The following is an 18,187-nucleotide window of genomic DNA, read 5'->3' as shown; positions in this document are numbered from 1 at the left end:
TTAACTGTGCAGGGTGCAGTGAAGAGAGTCTGTGTGGATTGACTTTTGGTCATTTAAGGAACGGCAGTTCTTCGCACTTATGCTTCGGCCCTTGGTCCTACTATTGATCAACATTTCTGACAAAAAATACTTTGCTGTATTTAGTGAGGATTGGCCCTGCTTTCATGTGACTGCATAGCTGTAGCACACATGTGTTATGCTAGCTATACCCAGTATTTTTTGCTGGATGTAGTTTTTGTTTATTTTAGAAGCGAGCTGTAGTACCCTTTGCATGTTTGTCTTGTTTGAACAGAGCATTTAATCACACACGATTTGCCTGGGAAGTTGGTAATCTAGCCTTCTGTTTTTTTTGTTGTTATTGTCCAATAACTTTTTAGTGCATGAGAACCAAAGAGGCACGGATGATAAAAAAAAAACAAGAAAAAAAACTTTATTTAAAAAAAAAAAAAAAAAAAGTAAGGGGGAAAACCTAATGATTCCTAGTTGCTAGGGTTCAATACAAAAAACTGTCTTCATCTGTGCTCTTTTTAAACCTAGAAAATGGTGAGCGTATCAAATCTGCTGTAAGAAAAAGGGTTCACCATTGCAGACATGCTTGCTGGATGAGCTGGATGCTTGAACTCAACATTGCTGCATGAACTCTTATTTAGCGATACCACTCACTCCCCTTCTCTCACCCAGTACAGCTGGATTTAATTAATCAAACCCAGATCATAAGCCACAGGCTTGACAGAGTCAGTTTGAGTAGTTTCAACCTTCTCAGCCTCTTGAGTAGGAGCTCAGTATTGCTAAGAAGATCAAGTTATTTTTATGTGTAACTGATATAAAAAGTGTTCCAGAGACGCCACGCACAGAACAGCAATCCCTTTAACATGTTCACACTGTGCTGACGTTCTCAGAGAAGAAGTGATCCCAAACCACAGAAACCTCACGTCGCTGGTGCTCCCACCCAGCTGCTGTAATTCTGTTACATGCTTGAAAGTATGCTGCAATCATGTGTTAGTCTTTTTTTTTCCCCCATGTGTGACATTTTATGCTCGGAGGGTGAGGTACTTTTGCTGATAGCTAGTTCCCAAGTTAAATCTCTGGAAGCCAGATAACCTATCCAAACAAGCCCTCTTGGTAAATTAAAAAGATTTATTAAAAAAAAAAAAGCTATAAAGCTAACATCCTTATAAACTTGTCCAGAATTCAATAAAGTGAAACTCTTCACATCTGCAAAAGTTGATTTTTCTTCTCAAGCTCTAAAGTGTTTTATTGGTGACTTTCTGCTCCTGTAATCAAAAATGGAGCTTGTGTAATTGTGCAGTTAAACTGTCAAATGAGTTGAATGATCCTGAGTGACTTCTTAACAGTTTTATGAAGCCCAAAGCAAAAATACTGCCCTGAAGTCAGTATGCAAACATTGCAAACATTGCAGCTAAGTAGTTTGTCGTTCTTTGTGGAAAACTTCCCCTTATGTCAGTCATTACATCTCCCTGAAGCATCCATGCTGAACATATGGTAGGTTTATGAAAGGGAGCTTTTATGATGTCAGTGTAGTGAAATCTTTCTTGTTTGTGTCCCTCTTTAGGTGAAGGATCTGACAAAGTTTTTGGATCCAAGTGGGCTCGGTGTCATCAGCTTTGAAGATTTCCACCGTGGAATCTCTGCCATTAGCAATGGAGGTGAGTCATCGCGCATCTCCTTTTGTTTTCCTTGTAAACTTGTTCCTTAGTACCTTCTTTTTGTGGACCCACTACGTCTCCTTGTTTCAGACACTTGTGGTACAAAAATCTCTTGAGCTACCCCTTGCCCCAATTTCTTTACATTTTGTTTCCAAAGAGCCAGACTTGTCCATTTCAGTCCAGTCTGACCTTTATTTTGTGTGTATGTGTGAAGCCACTTAACAATCTATGAATTATTCAAGCATTAAAAAAAAAAAAAACCCTGCTTCATACCCGAGCACACATCATTAGAGATGGCATGTTGCATCCTGAGTTTCTCATTCAGATCAGACACAACTCCTAATCCTTTTTGTGGGTTTGTTATAACATCAAAATCAAATCTTATCCAAATATTGAATTAATGTTCACATTTGCTCAAAAGTGGACATTAGTTCAAAGAGAGAGTGCTGGGTGTGTGGTGATGTCATTGCAGCAGTGAAACTGATGCCTCAATCTGCCCGGACTATTGATTTGAAGAACTCATTCCCAAGGCTTTCTAGGTTGCATATATCCAGTTTCTCAAACCATTAATAAGTCATGCACTGGAAAGTGTTAGATGCACAGACACATGGGCTGACTGGTGAGGTTTCAGAGCGGGATTGGCAGAGGGAGAGATGAGGTTTGGGCAGAGCGTCCTGTTCATCTTAATTATTTACAGTCTTCTCTCTCTGCCCTGTCCTCTCAGTTTTCCCCACTATATTTTTCTCCCACTAGTCACTACTGTTGATGCAGAGTACAGTGATGAAAACACAAAGAAAGGACAGATACTGCCTGTATTTGCATCCAAGGATAAATATCTCAACGTAAACTCTGCTTTTGTGTACATTTTCTTACTAGATGCTCTTATTTCACTGCTCAAGCAGTCTCAAGTAACTGGTTTAATAGGCAGTTTTTGTGCTCCTGTCATTTGAGCAGAGTCGTTCTGGTTTGTTTTGGTGTTTTTGTTTGATTAGTGCACATACCGTATTCAAGGAACAAGGATGATATTGTTGAAACTGGCCACTAGTATTGTCCTGTGTTTCCCTTACTGCCTCTCCATTACTTTAGGTGCGTCTAGCTCTGTGGTTAATGAATCAGTTTTTTCCTCCTAGGAGAAAGTTTTCAGCTAAACTATTCCTATTTAGAGCCACTGCATCCATGTCGTATTCATTACCCCAGCAGTGACCTCCTCTTGTTGTAAACGGAGGCCAAAATCTGCTCCCTCGGGTCCCAGCCTGGCGTATACGTTCATCATAAGCTTCACTCAACTTTCTTCTTTTGTTTCCATTTTTGGATCACTCCTCACGGAAAATTGTACCTTTTTAATAAAGGGAAGTCTGCAGGCTATGGAAATGCCTTGTATCCCATAGTGGCTGTGGCATGTCTGGAACAACAAAACATTGCCTAGAAATATTTGTGCTCTGAAATTTTTACATGATGCCAAGAGACTACAGGTGGGCAGCCTGCTTCTCAGGCCCATTCTTTGTGCACTCCTTTCGCTTCAATAGCCCACAATGTGTGAGTCTCCAAGAGCAAAGGGTTGCATAAAAACCCTTGGGTCTACTGCCAGGACACTGTTTGTGTTCTGTTCTCCCAGCAGGGCGCTATTCATTCCTCTGTTTACTAGATACGGAGCCGCAATGGCTGATGGGACTGTCGTTGGTCCGTCTCAGGTTGCACTGTTGGTGCTTTCAGTGGAGGGTTTTATTGACAAATATAAAGTGGATATGGTTGCTTGTTGCCCTTTTTACAGTTTTATTGTACCAGTCGCTTGACATTCTGTAGCCCCTCAAACGTCTGTAAAAGTTACATAATGTTTGCTGTCAAATCACTCTTAGATTGCTGACTGTAAATATACAAGTAGGGCAGCTCAGGTGTAGACTCTGAAATGTGCTGATTAAAATGCTTAAGTCTGGTTTTTCTCCCCCCTCTAAAAGTCAACATTTAAAATGAATCTTTGTTAACGGTGACACCTTTACTCATTTGCAAATTGAGGCTAATAATTTAATTAAATGGAGGTTTGTTCTTTTTACCACTGTAGGGAGAAGCAGGTTTCATGGTTTATTTATAAAAAAAAAAAAAATAGAGAAATGTTAATGTAAACCGAAGACTGACATTTTAATAGAACCAAAGTAAGGCACGAATAGATTAAATAAATGCAGTTTTGTTATTGTGCTGTGCATGTAAGGGGAAACAAAAGCTGACAGGCTCTTCAATTTTAATCCCAAATTGTGCACAACATTTACATAAACACCTGAATCCATTGGTGATAATTTACCTGCACACTTGCAGGTGTCTTTTTTTTTCTTTGATTGTATTTTCCTTCAGTTGTTTCATTCACCTGCAGAGACATAATCCTGCATCTTGGCTCTCTGCTTGCTCGTGGACATTGTACTGTGCAGACCAGTCTCGTGTTTGTTGAGCCTTCTTTTCTGTTTGGCTTTGTTTGTTCTGTACACATTAAACCTGTCTTCCTCCTGTCACATCTGCAGGCCCGGAGCCACAGCTATACAGTGTAAACTACAGTCCAGGGGATGGAGCTGTCGGCTGTCAAGAGGAGTACGATGAGGTGAGGAGCCATACAGGGATGCTTAGTCGCTCTCAAGTTGTGCATGCGGTCCAGCTGTTGTGCTGTCAGTTCCTGGTGGTGCATGCAGCAGCACAGTGTGAAGCTTGCAGGCTGAACTCCCTGTGCACTCTCACTCTTCCCACTGTAATTCACCGAGTGGCTTGCAGAGCTATCATTACTGCTCTATGAATGCTCCACGGGTTGAACACCCTGGTTTGGCTGACACTAAATAGCATCTGGCAGGCGAGGCTTTTGAGTATTCTTTGACAAATATTGAATTAGCTGGAATGTGAGCTTGTTTTCATGTCTCTGGACTTTTTTTTCTTCTTTTTTTTTCTTTACTGTTGTGGGCAGCATATCTAGAATTCCTGTCTTCTCTGGTGTATGAAACTTGTATATTTAACAGTCATTTTTGCTGGCCTCTGCAGAATTGAAAGGTTTCTGCCATTATGTGTGCCTCGAGCTGTGCTGGAGGACGACTGTTGTTTTAGTGGCTTTACAATGCATGGTATCGGCGCCCTCTCTTGATGTTGTGTAGAAGTGCAGTCACGTATGTGAGAGACTGATTGAATAAATATTTAAGCATTCTTCACAAATACTAGGATATAAAAATAAATAAATAATAAAAACAGAATTGATCTTTGTACTTTTTATTTTGGCTAATCTAATTTGAGCACAATAACTGTTATAGAGCTTCACTTGATTGACAGCTGAGGCTTAAAATTACAGTCATGGCCTTGTTGCAAACTAAATTTAAATGCATTAAATGAATCCACTAGGTTGACAAGTTGCTCTGCACAGTAAGGGCTTTACATGTGAAAGCTTGGTTTTCACCTGACTTGCTTAAGGTTTATTTTCAGATGAGGTCTTGCTTTTCGTAGATGTGAGACTTCTCTATAGATGACAAGACATGCCAGCCAGTCAAAGGGAAGGAAGCGAGAGGGCTCTACATGTTTGCAAAGAGAGGGGGGGAAAAGATAAGAGATACTGCTGGTGGGAGCAGTGTTTTATTGTCTGGCCATCTGTGAGTCTAGATGGATTCACACTTGTTGGAAAGCTTTTAGTTGTAGTTAAGAAAGCAACTTGTAAATGAGTGCACATAAACTGGGTAGATGACATACTTGCATGGGAATCATACTTCTGCATCAGGTCTACACTGTGACTTAAGCCATAACCAGAACCACATTTTAATCCCACACCACAACCTTCTCTAAACCTTATGTGCACATCCTGAGAAATGCAACTACACGTCGGGTTGACGTATACCAGAACAACTTGAGTAAAAGGTTGCAGTGTAAGGATAAGAGGAGTTTCTGGTTGCTACATTAGTTATGACATAGATTTCCAACAGAAGTCTTATCAAGCTTCAAAGTACTTTTTTAACAGGGACAAAGCCTGTTATGAATTGTATTATTTCTCAGTGTTTTTGTCTTGTCATATCTGTTGATTCCTTGGATGTTTATGGGTGATTTCTTTTTATTATTTTCCAAAAATAGCCATTTGAATTACTTACTACCTAATTACTACCAATAGATGCGGCTATTTGAAAGTAACTGTAAATTATCATCACCGAGGTGAATATACCCTAGCTGTAGCAGTCCACGCAGTGTTAACTGTTTTTGTTTTATTCTCTTTAGACTTTGGTTCCTTGTTTTTATCCTTGATGCAATTATCTATAATATTTTTTCTACTTAAAATATCCCAGCCGCTTTGGCTGCAAGTTTTTGGAACCCATAAGCAGAGTCCGGGGGTTTATTCTGTGAATGTTTGAAGGCGACGCCACACCTGTGTCCGTGGCCTTCTTTTTTTCCTCGAGTTTCTGGCAGGAAAAAGTTCCCCTTGCTCTCGCTCTCTGTCAATGGCCGTGCTGTTCTGTCCCTGTTTGCTTTCAAAACAAGCAAGGTGAGGCTGTTCAGCTCGAGCCTGGCATGAGAGAGAAATGCAACACCCAGTCCACCACATTTTTCCTTTATTAAATAACTTCTGCCCTTGCTGATGTTCACATTTCCACCTCAGCTTTAATTGCTTTACAGGGACAATGACAGGTGTTGTTGAGCTGAAACTTTGTTAAACACTGCCCCCTCAGTGTTTGCACACAGACTGTTTAATTTAGGTGGTTGTAACGTGGAGACCTCGTTCGCTGTACAGTTTTAGACATGCAGAACGTGGCGTGATCATTTAAACGTTAACACTGTGGCACTAAGTGAAGTTCTGAGGGTGAGCCGGGAATAATTAAATTGTTAATTTTAACTGTTAGCTGATTGTGTGGCATTTTCACTCAGAGCTGTTAGCAGCTGATTGAGCATTACAGCTGACTTCTGTTGCTCTTTGGACTTTGTCACTGTCTCCACCCCTCTGACCACCCAGTGTGCAACAGTATTATTATTTTTTTCCCTTCCCTGACGCTCTCTGCACTCTCTCTGAGAGTGAAGGTGAGGAAGGAATAGTAGGAGTTATAAGTGGGCTCTTATGGCAGGCCAGCTTTTCCGTGAGTGAGCCTGGGCAGGAAAAATGGTTTTTGGCATGGTGGATACCCCTCAGGGTCCCTCATCTTCTGATACTCCATGTAGACTGGTATGTTAAATTTTCCAACATGACTCACCTTTGCCTTATTATCGCTTCACAGCTCTGACACCTGATGAGTCTCTGGTTGCTGATGACTTCAGATGTCTATTTTCTGGCGTGTATCAGTTTTAAGCAGTTGGTATTTGTTGTTTGCAAAGCATTTTGTTTGAACATGTTGCTTAGAGGTGTTGATGCAGCAGGTTTTGCTTGGAACTGCCATCAGAAGCAGTCTCTGAAGTCTGTTTATGTGCTGAGATTTATTTGCTCGCTGCTTTAATTGGCATCAGTACCTGCTGGCTAGACAGGAATATTCAAGATTAGCTCATCTTTGAAATGACTGCCTTGTTGACAGCTGTAGTTTGTGTGTGTCAAATAAACAACAACTGACAATCTTATTTATCTTCCCCAAAACAACCAAACCACCATGGTGGGTTAGTCTCATTCAAATTCATAATCATAAGAAATGTGTAGAGCACTGTGAGTACTTTGTATTGGGGCAGTGTTTGCTCGATGTTAATACTTACATTCGGCCAACTAAAATAATATTTGCGCATATTAAATTCCACCCATAAATATGCCCAGCTAGTACCCCAGTAAATTATTAAAATTGTGATGGATGTGGAAGTTTACCGCCTGAGTGCTTTCCTGTAATGCAACCTTATTCTGTTTTTGTGACTGCAGCAAAATGAGGTGACAGACAGTGCATACCTGGGCTCCGAGAGCACTTACAGTGAGTGCGAGACCTTCACTGATGAGGACACAGGGGCCCTTGTACCTCCTGAGATGCACGAGGATGTGGAGACGGACAGCGGCATCGAGGCCACGCTACACGACCCTGAAGATGGCAGCAACAGGTTGGTATATAAATTTCATGTCAGTGTTGGCTGCTATGCCTTTATTTCCTGGAAAAAAAAAAAGAACTTGTGTGTTTGTTCAAGGCTGAGAAAATTGGATTGTAAACTTCAGTGTCTTGAGTCATACATCATCCCTTTATTCCACTTGTCATGAGATGTAGAAATCATGTTTGTAATGGCTCCTGGGTACAGAAATCTCCCCCAAAAATGTGTGTTAAATCTCTAGCTGAGGGTTAGCCCTGGAGCTGCCCTGCACTGCCCTTTTATACAGATCATGTGGTTTATGGGTCTTTCGTGTGTGACACTGGATCACTTGGGTTCTATGTGGGTCAGCAGACAGGCAGATTAAAGAGAGGCAATAGACTAACTTAATGCCTTCAGTTCCCCTGAGGTCATCCATGCGTTACTGTGTTTGTTGTCCTTAATGGAGACACCTGTATTTCATATCTAAGTATAGATGTCAGTGGTTGATTTACCTGCTATCACTTAAATTATGTGCTGGTAAATTTCAAAAATGGTTTCATTCATACAGGAGACAAAAGGTTAGTTAGTAACTCTCTGTAATAAAGACTTTTGTTGTTTTGGCCAAATTGTTGTTCTAAGCTTCAGTATTGCCTCAAAACTTCGCCGGCAGAACATCAGTAATGTTCTTTAGCTTTTTTCTTTCTTTTATTTTTCCTAGTGAAATCATACATGCTATAGAGTATTTGGGGCGAAGGTTCATAATCAGTGAGAACATTCACTGTTAGTGTTTTTAGTATGACTGAACCGGAAAGCTTATTCAGAGATAACTTGGAATCTGCACAGTGTAAGCACAAGAAACCTTGAACACAGAAAGCCCTTCTACTATTCTTTACCTACGGTGGTCGGAGTGAAGGAGTCTTTTTACTGACCTGAAAAGAGGCTGAGATCTACTCATCTTCTCTGGTTATTTAGTAAAGCTGTTTCTAATAACAGCAGGTGAGTTGTTTTAAAAGTTCTCTTTGCTAAAATTGGTCATTGTGTGTTTTCAAAAATAGTTGGTTTTTTTTTTTGTTTGTTTTTTTTTTTTTAAATCCATTCATGGTGAATGTGGGTTTAATTGTTTTGCTCTGGACTTTCTTTTAATTGGTTTTACTGTTAAATTTGAGGTTGTGCTCTGTAAAGCGTTCAGTTATCTCAGCACCAGTGCAGCCCACTCACAGTTGACAAAATGAGTAAAGTCTGCATTCCAGATCTACAGACTAGCGGGAGGTGAGGGTTGGTGTCTGATTCTCACATTAATATTTTCGTCAGTAGTCCTCGTTTAATCGAATTAAAGACTGTAAGATCTTTTTTTTTTTTTTTTTTTTTTTTTTTTTTTGTCGTCTCAAACAGTCGGACACTTCAAATGACAGCCCACATAAATAACAGTGCCGGTGGCTGTGGCAGATGAGATTTATGTCAGCATGCAAGCGTTCTTGTTGATACAGTTTTTAGGGTAAACACGAGAGAGGAAGTGCACAGCTATGTGGCTTCATCTGCTGACTGTGTGACCTGTCTGTCCGGCTTGGTGACGGATCGGAGTGGACTGCCTGACATGGATGTGTTTGGACTTCCCATTCCATGTGTGAACCTTGAATTCCAGGAAGTGTTGAGTTGGCTCTTTTTTTGTGTTGTTTCCCCCCATTTTTTTTTTTTTTTTTTGCAAGGCTAATCTGATTCTGCCTCTCCATTTACTCAAGTCATCACCCACACCTCTAAGTCTGACTCAAAGTTACATTTTAAAGTGTTTATATTCACTCACCTGCTTACTAAAAACTGGAAATGCATTAATTGCCAAAAAAAAGGACCCTTCCGTAATACCAGTGATATCATCAATCCTGTGAAAGGAGATTAGGTCCTATTTAAAATGTTATTACTGTCCAACACTGATGTCTATATAAGTTTTTTTTTTTTTTTTTTAATACAGCTTCCTTGTCAAATACAATCTTTGGCTTACTGTGAGCATTACTGATGAAATGAAACTAAGTGGACGCTACGTCAGCTGAGGTTTTGCCATGTATCATGGTTAGCTGAGCGAACCCTAGCTCGAGTCTGCATTCAAAAGAGATTTTAGGAGAGGAGTATATGCACTGAAGTGGGGATTAAGAATCTAACAGGATTAGCCACCTCCTCCCTTCTCTGTCCTACCCCTGTGTCCCCCACACACATTTGGCCCTTGGACAGTCAGCAGGGCTGTCTGTTGGTCATTGCTTAGCTTCAAATCTGATTAAGCCACTCACAGTCAGCCTTTACCAGTACACGGCCTTAAGTCTTTGCGGCAGCAGCATCCGTCATGTAGCGCTGGCAACTTGCAGCTCCGCAGGATTTGTTTTCTCTACACTGGAGAGTGGTGGTTTTTGTTTTTAGATTGAGGTAAACTGTGAAAATTCAGGATTCCACTCTGGTTGTCAGGGGTTTTAACTCCAGTTGCTCCGAGGCTTTCACGCCAGGGCAGCGGAGGGCGCTTAAAAATGCGTTCTCTCTCGTCACCGTCTCTCTGTGCGAGGGACCTCAATATGGGGCCAAGTAGCAAGAGCCTGAATAAAGGGTGAGTAACAATAACATTGGTTTTGTTCAATTTAATCCGTTCAGCTCGATGCGTTTTTGTTTTTGTTTTTTCGCTAAAACTGAATTATTACTTAAGAGTGCTTAGGAGTGTTTGCTTTGGATTAGACAATAAGCAAAACAAATCATGTCACGATGCGCTGAAAAAGCAGAGATTTCTGCTGATTTAGGCATCCTCTTCCTGTAAGAGTGTGTCTGTGCACATTTAAGACCTCCAACATCCTGCTGGACTACAGGAAAGCTCTTCTCTGAACCTTTCCTGGTACATGAAAGTAAATCTTGTTTTGTAACTCAAATTTACTATAAAGTCCTTAAGACCAGCCCTCCACCTGAATTATGTTTTGCTGCACACAACAGCCAGAGCAGTCATGTGGGTGAAAGTCTCAGGTTTTTCAGTAAACTTGACCCACATTAAACACCACAAAGACTCCAGTCACATGTCTCAGGTGTTGCCCTTGAGGTTTTGCATTAACAGAGTACAAGACATGTTGTTTCAGCCAAAAGCAGGCCTCGGGATTAATGTGAATTAACAGATTACCTTTGAAGACGAGCGATCGAACTTGTCCAGATTGTTGCTCTTCTCGGGGAAAGATTAATTGTGCTTGTTTTGATCTGGTTAGATCCAAGATTCTGAGCTTTAGAGATTAAGGTTTGTTAAGTTTATGGAAGTGTGGCTATTTATGCTCAGACAGATGTTACTTCTGTCTTAACCTGGCACTTTTTTTTTCCTCTTTTCTTTTTTTAACTTGGACTTGACATTAACAGTGTTGTTGTTTATGCCTGTGGGCACGCTCAGCAACTCTTCCACTGTGTGTTTCAGGTTTTCCCTGAACTCAGAGCTCCATAACCACTCCCTGGTGACGGTCATTGGTGGAGAGGAGGAGCACTTTGAGGACTTTGGGGAAAGTAACACTTCAGAGTTGCTGCTGGAGAGCACCACAGAAGGGCCCGAGGGAGAGGGTGACTCCCATCTCACACAGACGCCTGAGCAAGTCAATGGCTCAGCATTGCGCTCCCCCAGGTATGAGCTTGTCTTCCCTACACAACTCAACTCAGGCTTCCCGAAATTGAAGTTATTTGTAGTGCAAGTTATTTCAAATTTTAACCCAAAGTCTGTAGATCTGAGAAGCCATTAATAAGTGTAACCTGCACAAAAGTTATTTCTAAACGACATGAATCTATGAGAATTTAGGCTGTGAAATCATGGCTTTATTTTTATCAGCCCTTCCTGATAAGAGGTGTGAGACTGTCACATTCTCAGATGTGCTGTCCAGGCCCTGATGCGTATCTTTACATTCTTCAGAGAAAATGTTTCTCTTTTAACAAAGACACTGAGGTCAAGCATTGATAAGACATATCTGGAGACATCCTTGCCACCACTGTCTGCCTTCTTTTCTTGCCAAGGGAAAGATAAGATGGCCTGAACACAAAGTTCATTCTGGTTTAACTCTGCTTGTTGTAACAAAACTGAAAATGTGGATTTATTTCTCTTTTGGATGCTTCTTGGTATCCTTGGACTAAATGTGTTTTCAGTTAAAGGTGGCATCTGTTAGTGCAGGTCAGACAAAGATGGATGTTTTTGTTGCACTGAGTTTAGACGTCTTTAAGAGGCTCCAGCTGTGTAAAGTGCCCATTTAAAAACAGAAACGGCACCAGACACAAACGTATTCACGCTCTGCACCTTTATGTTGAATAAAGCTCCTGTTTTAGCCTTTTCCCGCTCATTTGTTCCCTTCCCCCCTCCTCTTTTTCTCATCAGAGACTCTAAGCCGGATAATGTGTAATATCCGCTTGGGTGATATTTCAGTGACTTGACTTGCCAGGAAGCTCTTAACAGCTAACTGCCTAGTTGTTGTAGCCTACTGACAATGCAGAAATAAGATGGGGTAACTGGATTGGCACTAATAATACCATTTCAGTTATCACTATTAAAGACGTCAAGTACAGCCTCACTCAGTTCCTGCTGTTTTAGTAAAGCCTTTGTTAACATTAGAGGAAGGCTACATCACTCTAGATGTATTATAATTCTTAGATTTTTGTTAAGTATATAAGCTCTAAATAAATATTATGTAATATTTTTAAACAGAAAGTGCATCTTTTCCCTTACAAGTTGAGCAAAAATCTGTTTAGTGGATAGACTCGAATCTCATACACAGAAAATAACCGCATCCCACAAGCTTCACCCACTCGGTGTGAATGCGTCACCGTGTTTTGAGCAAATCATGCTCATTGTTGGCGCATGTATCGCTGCTGCCTACACACACACACGCCCCCACATTTATCTACATATTACCGTACTGAGTACATGTGCACACTCTGTCGGGTTAGTCCTGTTCTGCACAAACACACATCGCTGTGGGCATCGTTTAACACGCTGTCAGGAGAAAATTGCTCAGTATGATGCTGCATATGGCCATCGAGTGACTCTCAGTCTGTCGTGTAACGCAGCCTCTCTGCCTCCAGGAACCGAAACGGGTGCCAGTTTATTAGGTAATTCAGGTCCGACTCTCCCTGAATAAACAGCAGCTGGTAGACGTGATGTGCAGAGAGCAGCAAGGAAATAAAATTCAGGCAGGCAAATTAATGGAAATGGGTCTAATCACTCAATAAAGATAAGCACGGTCTTTATCTAAGAGATGTTTTGTTTCCTTACACTATCCAGAGCACGAGTCACAGCCACACTGCCGTCTGTCTCACGTCTCCTCTCAGCACTGCAGCCTTCACTTGTCACTCTTTTCAAACTCTTCTGTGGATTTCTCTGATACCCCAGTGGTGTCCCTTCCCACCTGTGTTCACCCCCTTACTTGTCCAGCACTCACCACATCCTCCCTTTCCTTTTCTTCCTCCTTGTTTCCTCTTTCCAGTGCACCCACTTCTCCCCCTGGCTGCTTTCAGAGCTTCCTCAGGGAGGAGGCGCTGGACTTTTTCTGTAGCCAGTGTCACAAACAAATAAGTCGTCTTGAGGACCTCTCCACTCGTCTCAGTTTCCTAGAGATGACTAGGTAACACGTCATTCACAACCTCCTCTGGGTATAAGCTGTGTGACTGTGTGTGCAGTGCCGATTAGATGCAGTGTCACGCATGTTGTCATGATGATTGCATGACATTGGCATGATAGATAGCAGCGTTAGCATGTAGTATATATTAATGGAATAACATTGCTGATTTTCTTTTTTTTCCCATCGTTGCCATCTTAACAAATGATTTGTGAGTCTTAAAGAATGCTCATTTGAAAACAAGCATCATAGTCTGATTTTCATGTTTCATTCATTTGAGACATTAGCAGTATGAAATAATCACAGCTGAGTGGTGTCTGAGTTTCTTTTCGTTCCTCACATCATTGACTTCATGCTTCATTTGACTTTGTACTGAATCCTTCTGCTAGTCAAGTGAAGGATCCTGCTTTTATTCCGACTTACTCGGATCCATATTACAGACACCCAGTAATTCCCAAACTTGGTTTATTTACAAACTGTAAATTCACAAGTATGTAATTCATTTTTGCCAAGTGCTGAAATTTCTATTTTATTTTAAAGGTTTCTGTAATACTCACATGGGTGTGTGTTAATCTGTTTGATCCTACATCAGCACCTGTTGGGTACGATTGATACATGCTGGTTTGTTGGTGTTCAGAGTGCTGTGGTGTGTGAATCCCTTGTAGCTTTAGTTATTATTCATCAACATGTTTTGTTTTGCTAGTAGATCTGCTAGTAGACAGAGGGATGAGGGGTTGGATAGGGATACCAAGCTGCGGTGTCTCTTTCCTTTTCATCGTTTTCTCTTCCTGACCATTTTTCCTGTTGTTCTGTCTCCCCATCCAGCGCTGGCAAGCGGCTATCCAGCAAGAAAGTGGCGAGGTAAGCCAAACTTTAGCTCTGTATTCTGTAGATATCAGCTCCTTTTTCTAGTATTATTGTAATTAATGGTTGTTTTTGGAAGCAGTTGTTTATCAAATATGAGTGGATAAGATGGAGTGATGTTTTTGCTCTTTACATGCAGACACCTCCTCCAGAACAGCTCGATGACTCTGGACACCATGAGCGACTTGACGCGGGACATCCTGGAGCTGGCTGACAACGACATCACAGACAAGGTGACAGTTGTGGTTACGCCGAGTGAGCTGCAACAGTTTTCACCTGTTGCAGTTGTTGTGAAAGAAAGGAGGAAAAAATTTATTGGCAGCCAGATCGATCGGTATAATTATTAATAAGTCAAAACAAGTGTATTTTTAATAACTGTGAAATGTGTATACTGTCCAGGTGCTCCTCCTTGAGCGCCGAGTGGCAGAGCTGGAGAAGGAGTCCGAGGCTTCAGGGGAGCAGCATGCACGCTTGCGCCAGGAGAACCTTCAGCTGGTGCATCGGGCCAATGCCTTTGAGGAGCAGCTTAAGGAGCAGGAGCTCCAAGCTGACGAGGAACTGCAGCAGGAAACCCGGCGTCACAAGGAGGCCCTCAGCAAGCTGGAGCGAGAGAGAGGGTTGGAGATCGAAAACATGCAGGCGAGGTGAGGAGACTGCGAGGGGGGGAAATGGGTGTTTTTACACCTTTGTGGCTCCACGAAATATCAAAATATAGATTTTTACTGTATTTAATTTACTGCTTGTAATTATAATTATAAATGCACTTTGATCCCTTGTGCCTGCAACAGATGGGTTTTTGCGTTGTTTATATTTAATGGTGTTTTATAACAGCCTTGCTCATTGTGAGAAGAGGTTGTTGTTTTTTTTATTGGAGGACTCATGGCTCTGCACTGCCACCATATGGCAATAATCTTCCACTGATGCTACTTTTTTTTTTTTTTTTTTTTTTTTTTTTTCTTCGCTTGTGCAGTCAGATTGTTAAATATTAATCAACTGAGCTGTTGTGGAGTTTTTGGTTTTTTGACAGATCTGTGCTTGTTCCTCAGGCTTCAGCAGCTGGACGAGGAGAACGGTGAGCTGAGGTCCTGCGTTCCTTGTCTTCGAGCAAACATCGAGAGACTAGAGGAGGTGATGACATCATTGTCTCGTTGCTTTGTCTTTTCTCTTTTGTGGTCCTATCATAATATCTCCCTTGCATTCACTTGTAGGGACTGTAGCTCCGAAATGACAACACAGGCACGGCTTCCTCAACACAATATGTTCCACAGAAATTTACAAGCAAAAACATTTTAACTGCTGGAACCAACTACTAACCTCTTTTATGCAGAAGCCATTTCTGTGACGCTTACTGGGAATTATTTTATAATTGTTTTTGTCTCTTCTTGCTAACACTTCTCCACATCTTTATTTTTTATTTTATTTCCTTCTCCAGGAGAAGCGGAAGCTGCAAGATGAGGCTGAAGCCATGGCCGACAGGCTGATGGAGGAGACAGAGTCTCGCAGGAAGATGGCCGACAAGCTGAGCCATGAGCGCCACCAGAACCAGAAGGAGAAGGAGTCCACGCAGGAGGTCAGACATGTTTTGTTTCTTTTCTCTGTTTGAAATGCGTAGCATAAAAATATAAAAAGCAGAATACAGCTAGATCACATCATATTAAAATTTTACATCATCTCGTTTTTTGTCATTAACATGATTTTTCCTCACATCCTTGATCTGTTTGTGCCACAGCTGATTGAAGATCTGCGAAAACAACTTGAGCACCTACAGCTGTACAAATTGGAGGCTGAGGCAAAGAGAGGACGTTCACCTGGAGCAGGGCTGCAGGAGTACCAGACCCGCACCCGTGAAGCCGAGCTGGAGCAGGAAATAAAACGACTCAAACAGGTACCAAAAGAATCCTCATACTGCTGTTTTTGTTGTCTTTGCGGTTTTGAGATGGAGAGGGGAATAATTTAGCAGCTGCATGGATTCAGTGTCTGACTTAATCTCTGCAGGACAACCGTACTCTTAAGGAGCAGAATGACGAATTAAACGGCCAGATTATCAACCTGAGCATCCAAGGAGCAAAGAATTTGATGTCTGCATCCTTCTCTGACTCCCTGGCTGCAGAGATCAACTCTGTGTCTCGCACAGAGGTAGGTTGAGGAAAGAAGTCGTGAACCGCATTCGCTGTCGGCTTTTCCCTCACTTCTGCTTCTCTCTGTTTCCAGCTGATGGAGGCCATTCACAAGCAGGAGGAGATCAACTACAGGCTCCAGGACTATATTGACAAAATCATCGTGGCCATCATGGAGTCCAACCCCTCCATCCTCGAGGTCAAATAAACAGCCAGAGGGACTCTACGGACTGCAATTAAGAAAATTGGAGATATTTCTAATAGAGGATATAAAAAATATTCTGGAAGGAGAAAATAAACAGTAACGCCCAACTCCCCCCATCAGAGAGGATTTAACAAACAGTTCATGGCTGTCGTTGACAAATAAGCTAGTTTATTTTTGGTTAAGTACCCATCGAGTCTGTGCTTTTTGTGAGGGTCTGTGTCGGCCTTCCTGATAACACTTGGGTTCTGATGACGTCCATGTTGGTGGCTAGAGGGACCCAAGATTCCCCGTTTGAGTGAATGAATGTGTGTGAGAGGGAAATATCCTACAAAGTAGAAACCCCTTTTCCAAACGATGCTAGAGCTAAAACCTGATCAGTTGTACCTAAAGGCCTTAAGTAAAAGGTGATCAAAGTCTTCATTAGTTATGCCACACATGCCTCAGTTCAGTCAGCGAAGGCTTGCTGGGATGGTGGCAGCATGATGGCTCAGATCATCTGAGCCGCGCTGAATCGTGTTTTTAAACAAAAGCCGTATGAAGCGCCGCTCAGGAGCCGAGTAGAATCTGTCCTTAACATTTTAAAAGTTTGCAGTGCTTCGTAGCCCCGCGCGCTTCTTTCCTTTAACAGAGCTCAGCCGTCTTTTCCAGGAAACTTCTGCTGGGTCGCAGACAAGGAATGCCTCAAGGGGGGGGGTGTGTGTGTGTGTGTGTGTGTGTGTGTGTGTGTGTGTGTGTGTGTGTGTGTGTGTGTGTGTGTGTGTGTTCGATGTGTTCAACATTCCCCTTTTTTGCTCTGGTTTTGGAAGAAGCTTGGCAACACTAGGAGTGGAAAACATTCTTGAAACCTTTAAGTGATCTGTGTGCTTTATAAGTTGCTTAATCATTTATTTTTACAATGAAACAGGGTCCTGCAGGTCTTCAGGTGGGTTGGAAACACTACGCTTCCCATCACTCACTGGCACAAACATTTAGATATCTCCCATTTATTGCACAAAGTATAGGCTGGGTATACTGACTTTAACTCTCCAGACACTTGAACTGAACTTGAAGGGAAGCTGGCGAGTGATGGTGGAAACTGTAGTTTGGCTTCAGTGAAGTCCAGCCCACCTGACCTCTGCGTTCTCTTGCTGAGTGAAAGCGACAGGGAAGCTTATCAGTTTTTGTTTTTCCTTCACGAGCGATTTGTTATCAGTGGAAATGTCGTTGTGACTGAAACGCTTACAAATGACAACTGAGAAGAATCCAGACTTTGTCTTTTGCACTACATTTTGATTTAAATATTGTTTTTGTTGATGGAATAGAAAAAAATGTTTATTGTAAAGGGATGAAATCATAAATGAAGATTGTCAAGTGTGGGATTTGTTCCTGAAGGAATCCCACTCATGCTGTATTGGGGGAGGGTGTTACATTGCTCTAATATAATTACATTAAATTGAGTTTATTTAGGAAAAAAAATCCTGCAGCCATGACTTCAGATTAGTTTGTCATTGAGAGCTCAGATGAGCTTTCTGCTGACTGTCAGCCAGACCTAATCTGCATATAACATTGAGGAGAAGTGGCAGACCTTGGTAGCAATAATGCTGGCCCATGAAGTGGACATTGATGGGTGGGTTGAAGGGACAGGATAAAGAAAAGCTGCTCTCCATTTCCTCTGCTTAAAACGTTTCTCCTTATTGCTGTAATTGAGGACGGCAAGAAGGAACAAGGACTGATTCTGTGCTCATCGGTACTCTGCAGCCATCTTCAAACACATGGACATTTTTT

General features: G+C 41.8%; 1 protein-coding gene across 3 annotated transcripts in view; it reads left to right on the top strand.

Annotated features, from left to right (window-relative positions):
- The window catches only part of LOC102196249 (RAB11 family interacting protein 3 (class II)), a 24,506-nt gene extending 7,406 nt beyond the window's left edge, over nucleotides 1-17,100 (top strand). For 2 of the 3 annotated variants that reach the window (XM_005754459.1, XM_005754457.2), the window contains exons 2-14: nucleotides 1,574-1,667; nucleotides 4,178-4,254; nucleotides 7,501-7,673; nucleotides 11,062-11,262; nucleotides 13,106-13,243; nucleotides 14,063-14,098; nucleotides 14,241-14,334; nucleotides 14,501-14,745; nucleotides 15,148-15,229; nucleotides 15,534-15,671; nucleotides 15,831-15,986; nucleotides 16,097-16,237; nucleotides 16,313-17,100. In XM_005754459.1, the coding sequence (XP_005754516.1) occupies nucleotides 1,574-1,667; nucleotides 4,178-4,254; nucleotides 7,501-7,673; nucleotides 11,062-11,262; nucleotides 13,106-13,243; nucleotides 14,063-14,098; nucleotides 14,241-14,334; nucleotides 14,501-14,745; nucleotides 15,148-15,229; nucleotides 15,534-15,671; nucleotides 15,831-15,986; nucleotides 16,097-16,237; nucleotides 16,313-16,426 (1,689 nt within the window). In that variant the 3' untranslated portion in view covers nucleotides 16,427-17,100. The remainder of the gene's footprint in view (nucleotides 1-1,573; nucleotides 1,668-4,177; nucleotides 4,255-7,500; nucleotides 7,674-11,061; nucleotides 11,263-13,105; nucleotides 13,244-14,062; nucleotides 14,099-14,240; nucleotides 14,335-14,500; nucleotides 14,746-15,147; nucleotides 15,230-15,533; nucleotides 15,672-15,830; nucleotides 15,987-16,096; nucleotides 16,238-16,312) is intronic. The other variant, XM_005754458.2, reaches the window with a different exon arrangement.
- Nucleotides 17,101-18,187: the final 1,087 nt, after the last annotated feature.

The sequence above is a fragment of the Pundamilia nyererei genome, unplaced genomic scaffold, assembly GCF_000239375.1.
Source record: "Pundamilia nyererei isolate P.nyererei 1_Seehausen unplaced genomic scaffold, PunNye1.0 scaffold00570, whole genome shotgun sequence".
NCBI classification, from domain to species: Eukaryota; Metazoa; Chordata; class Actinopteri; order Cichliformes; family Cichlidae; genus Pundamilia; species Pundamilia nyererei.
The sequence above is the reverse complement of the archived record's forward strand: the minus strand, read 5'-3'. Positions and strand labels throughout refer to the sequence as shown.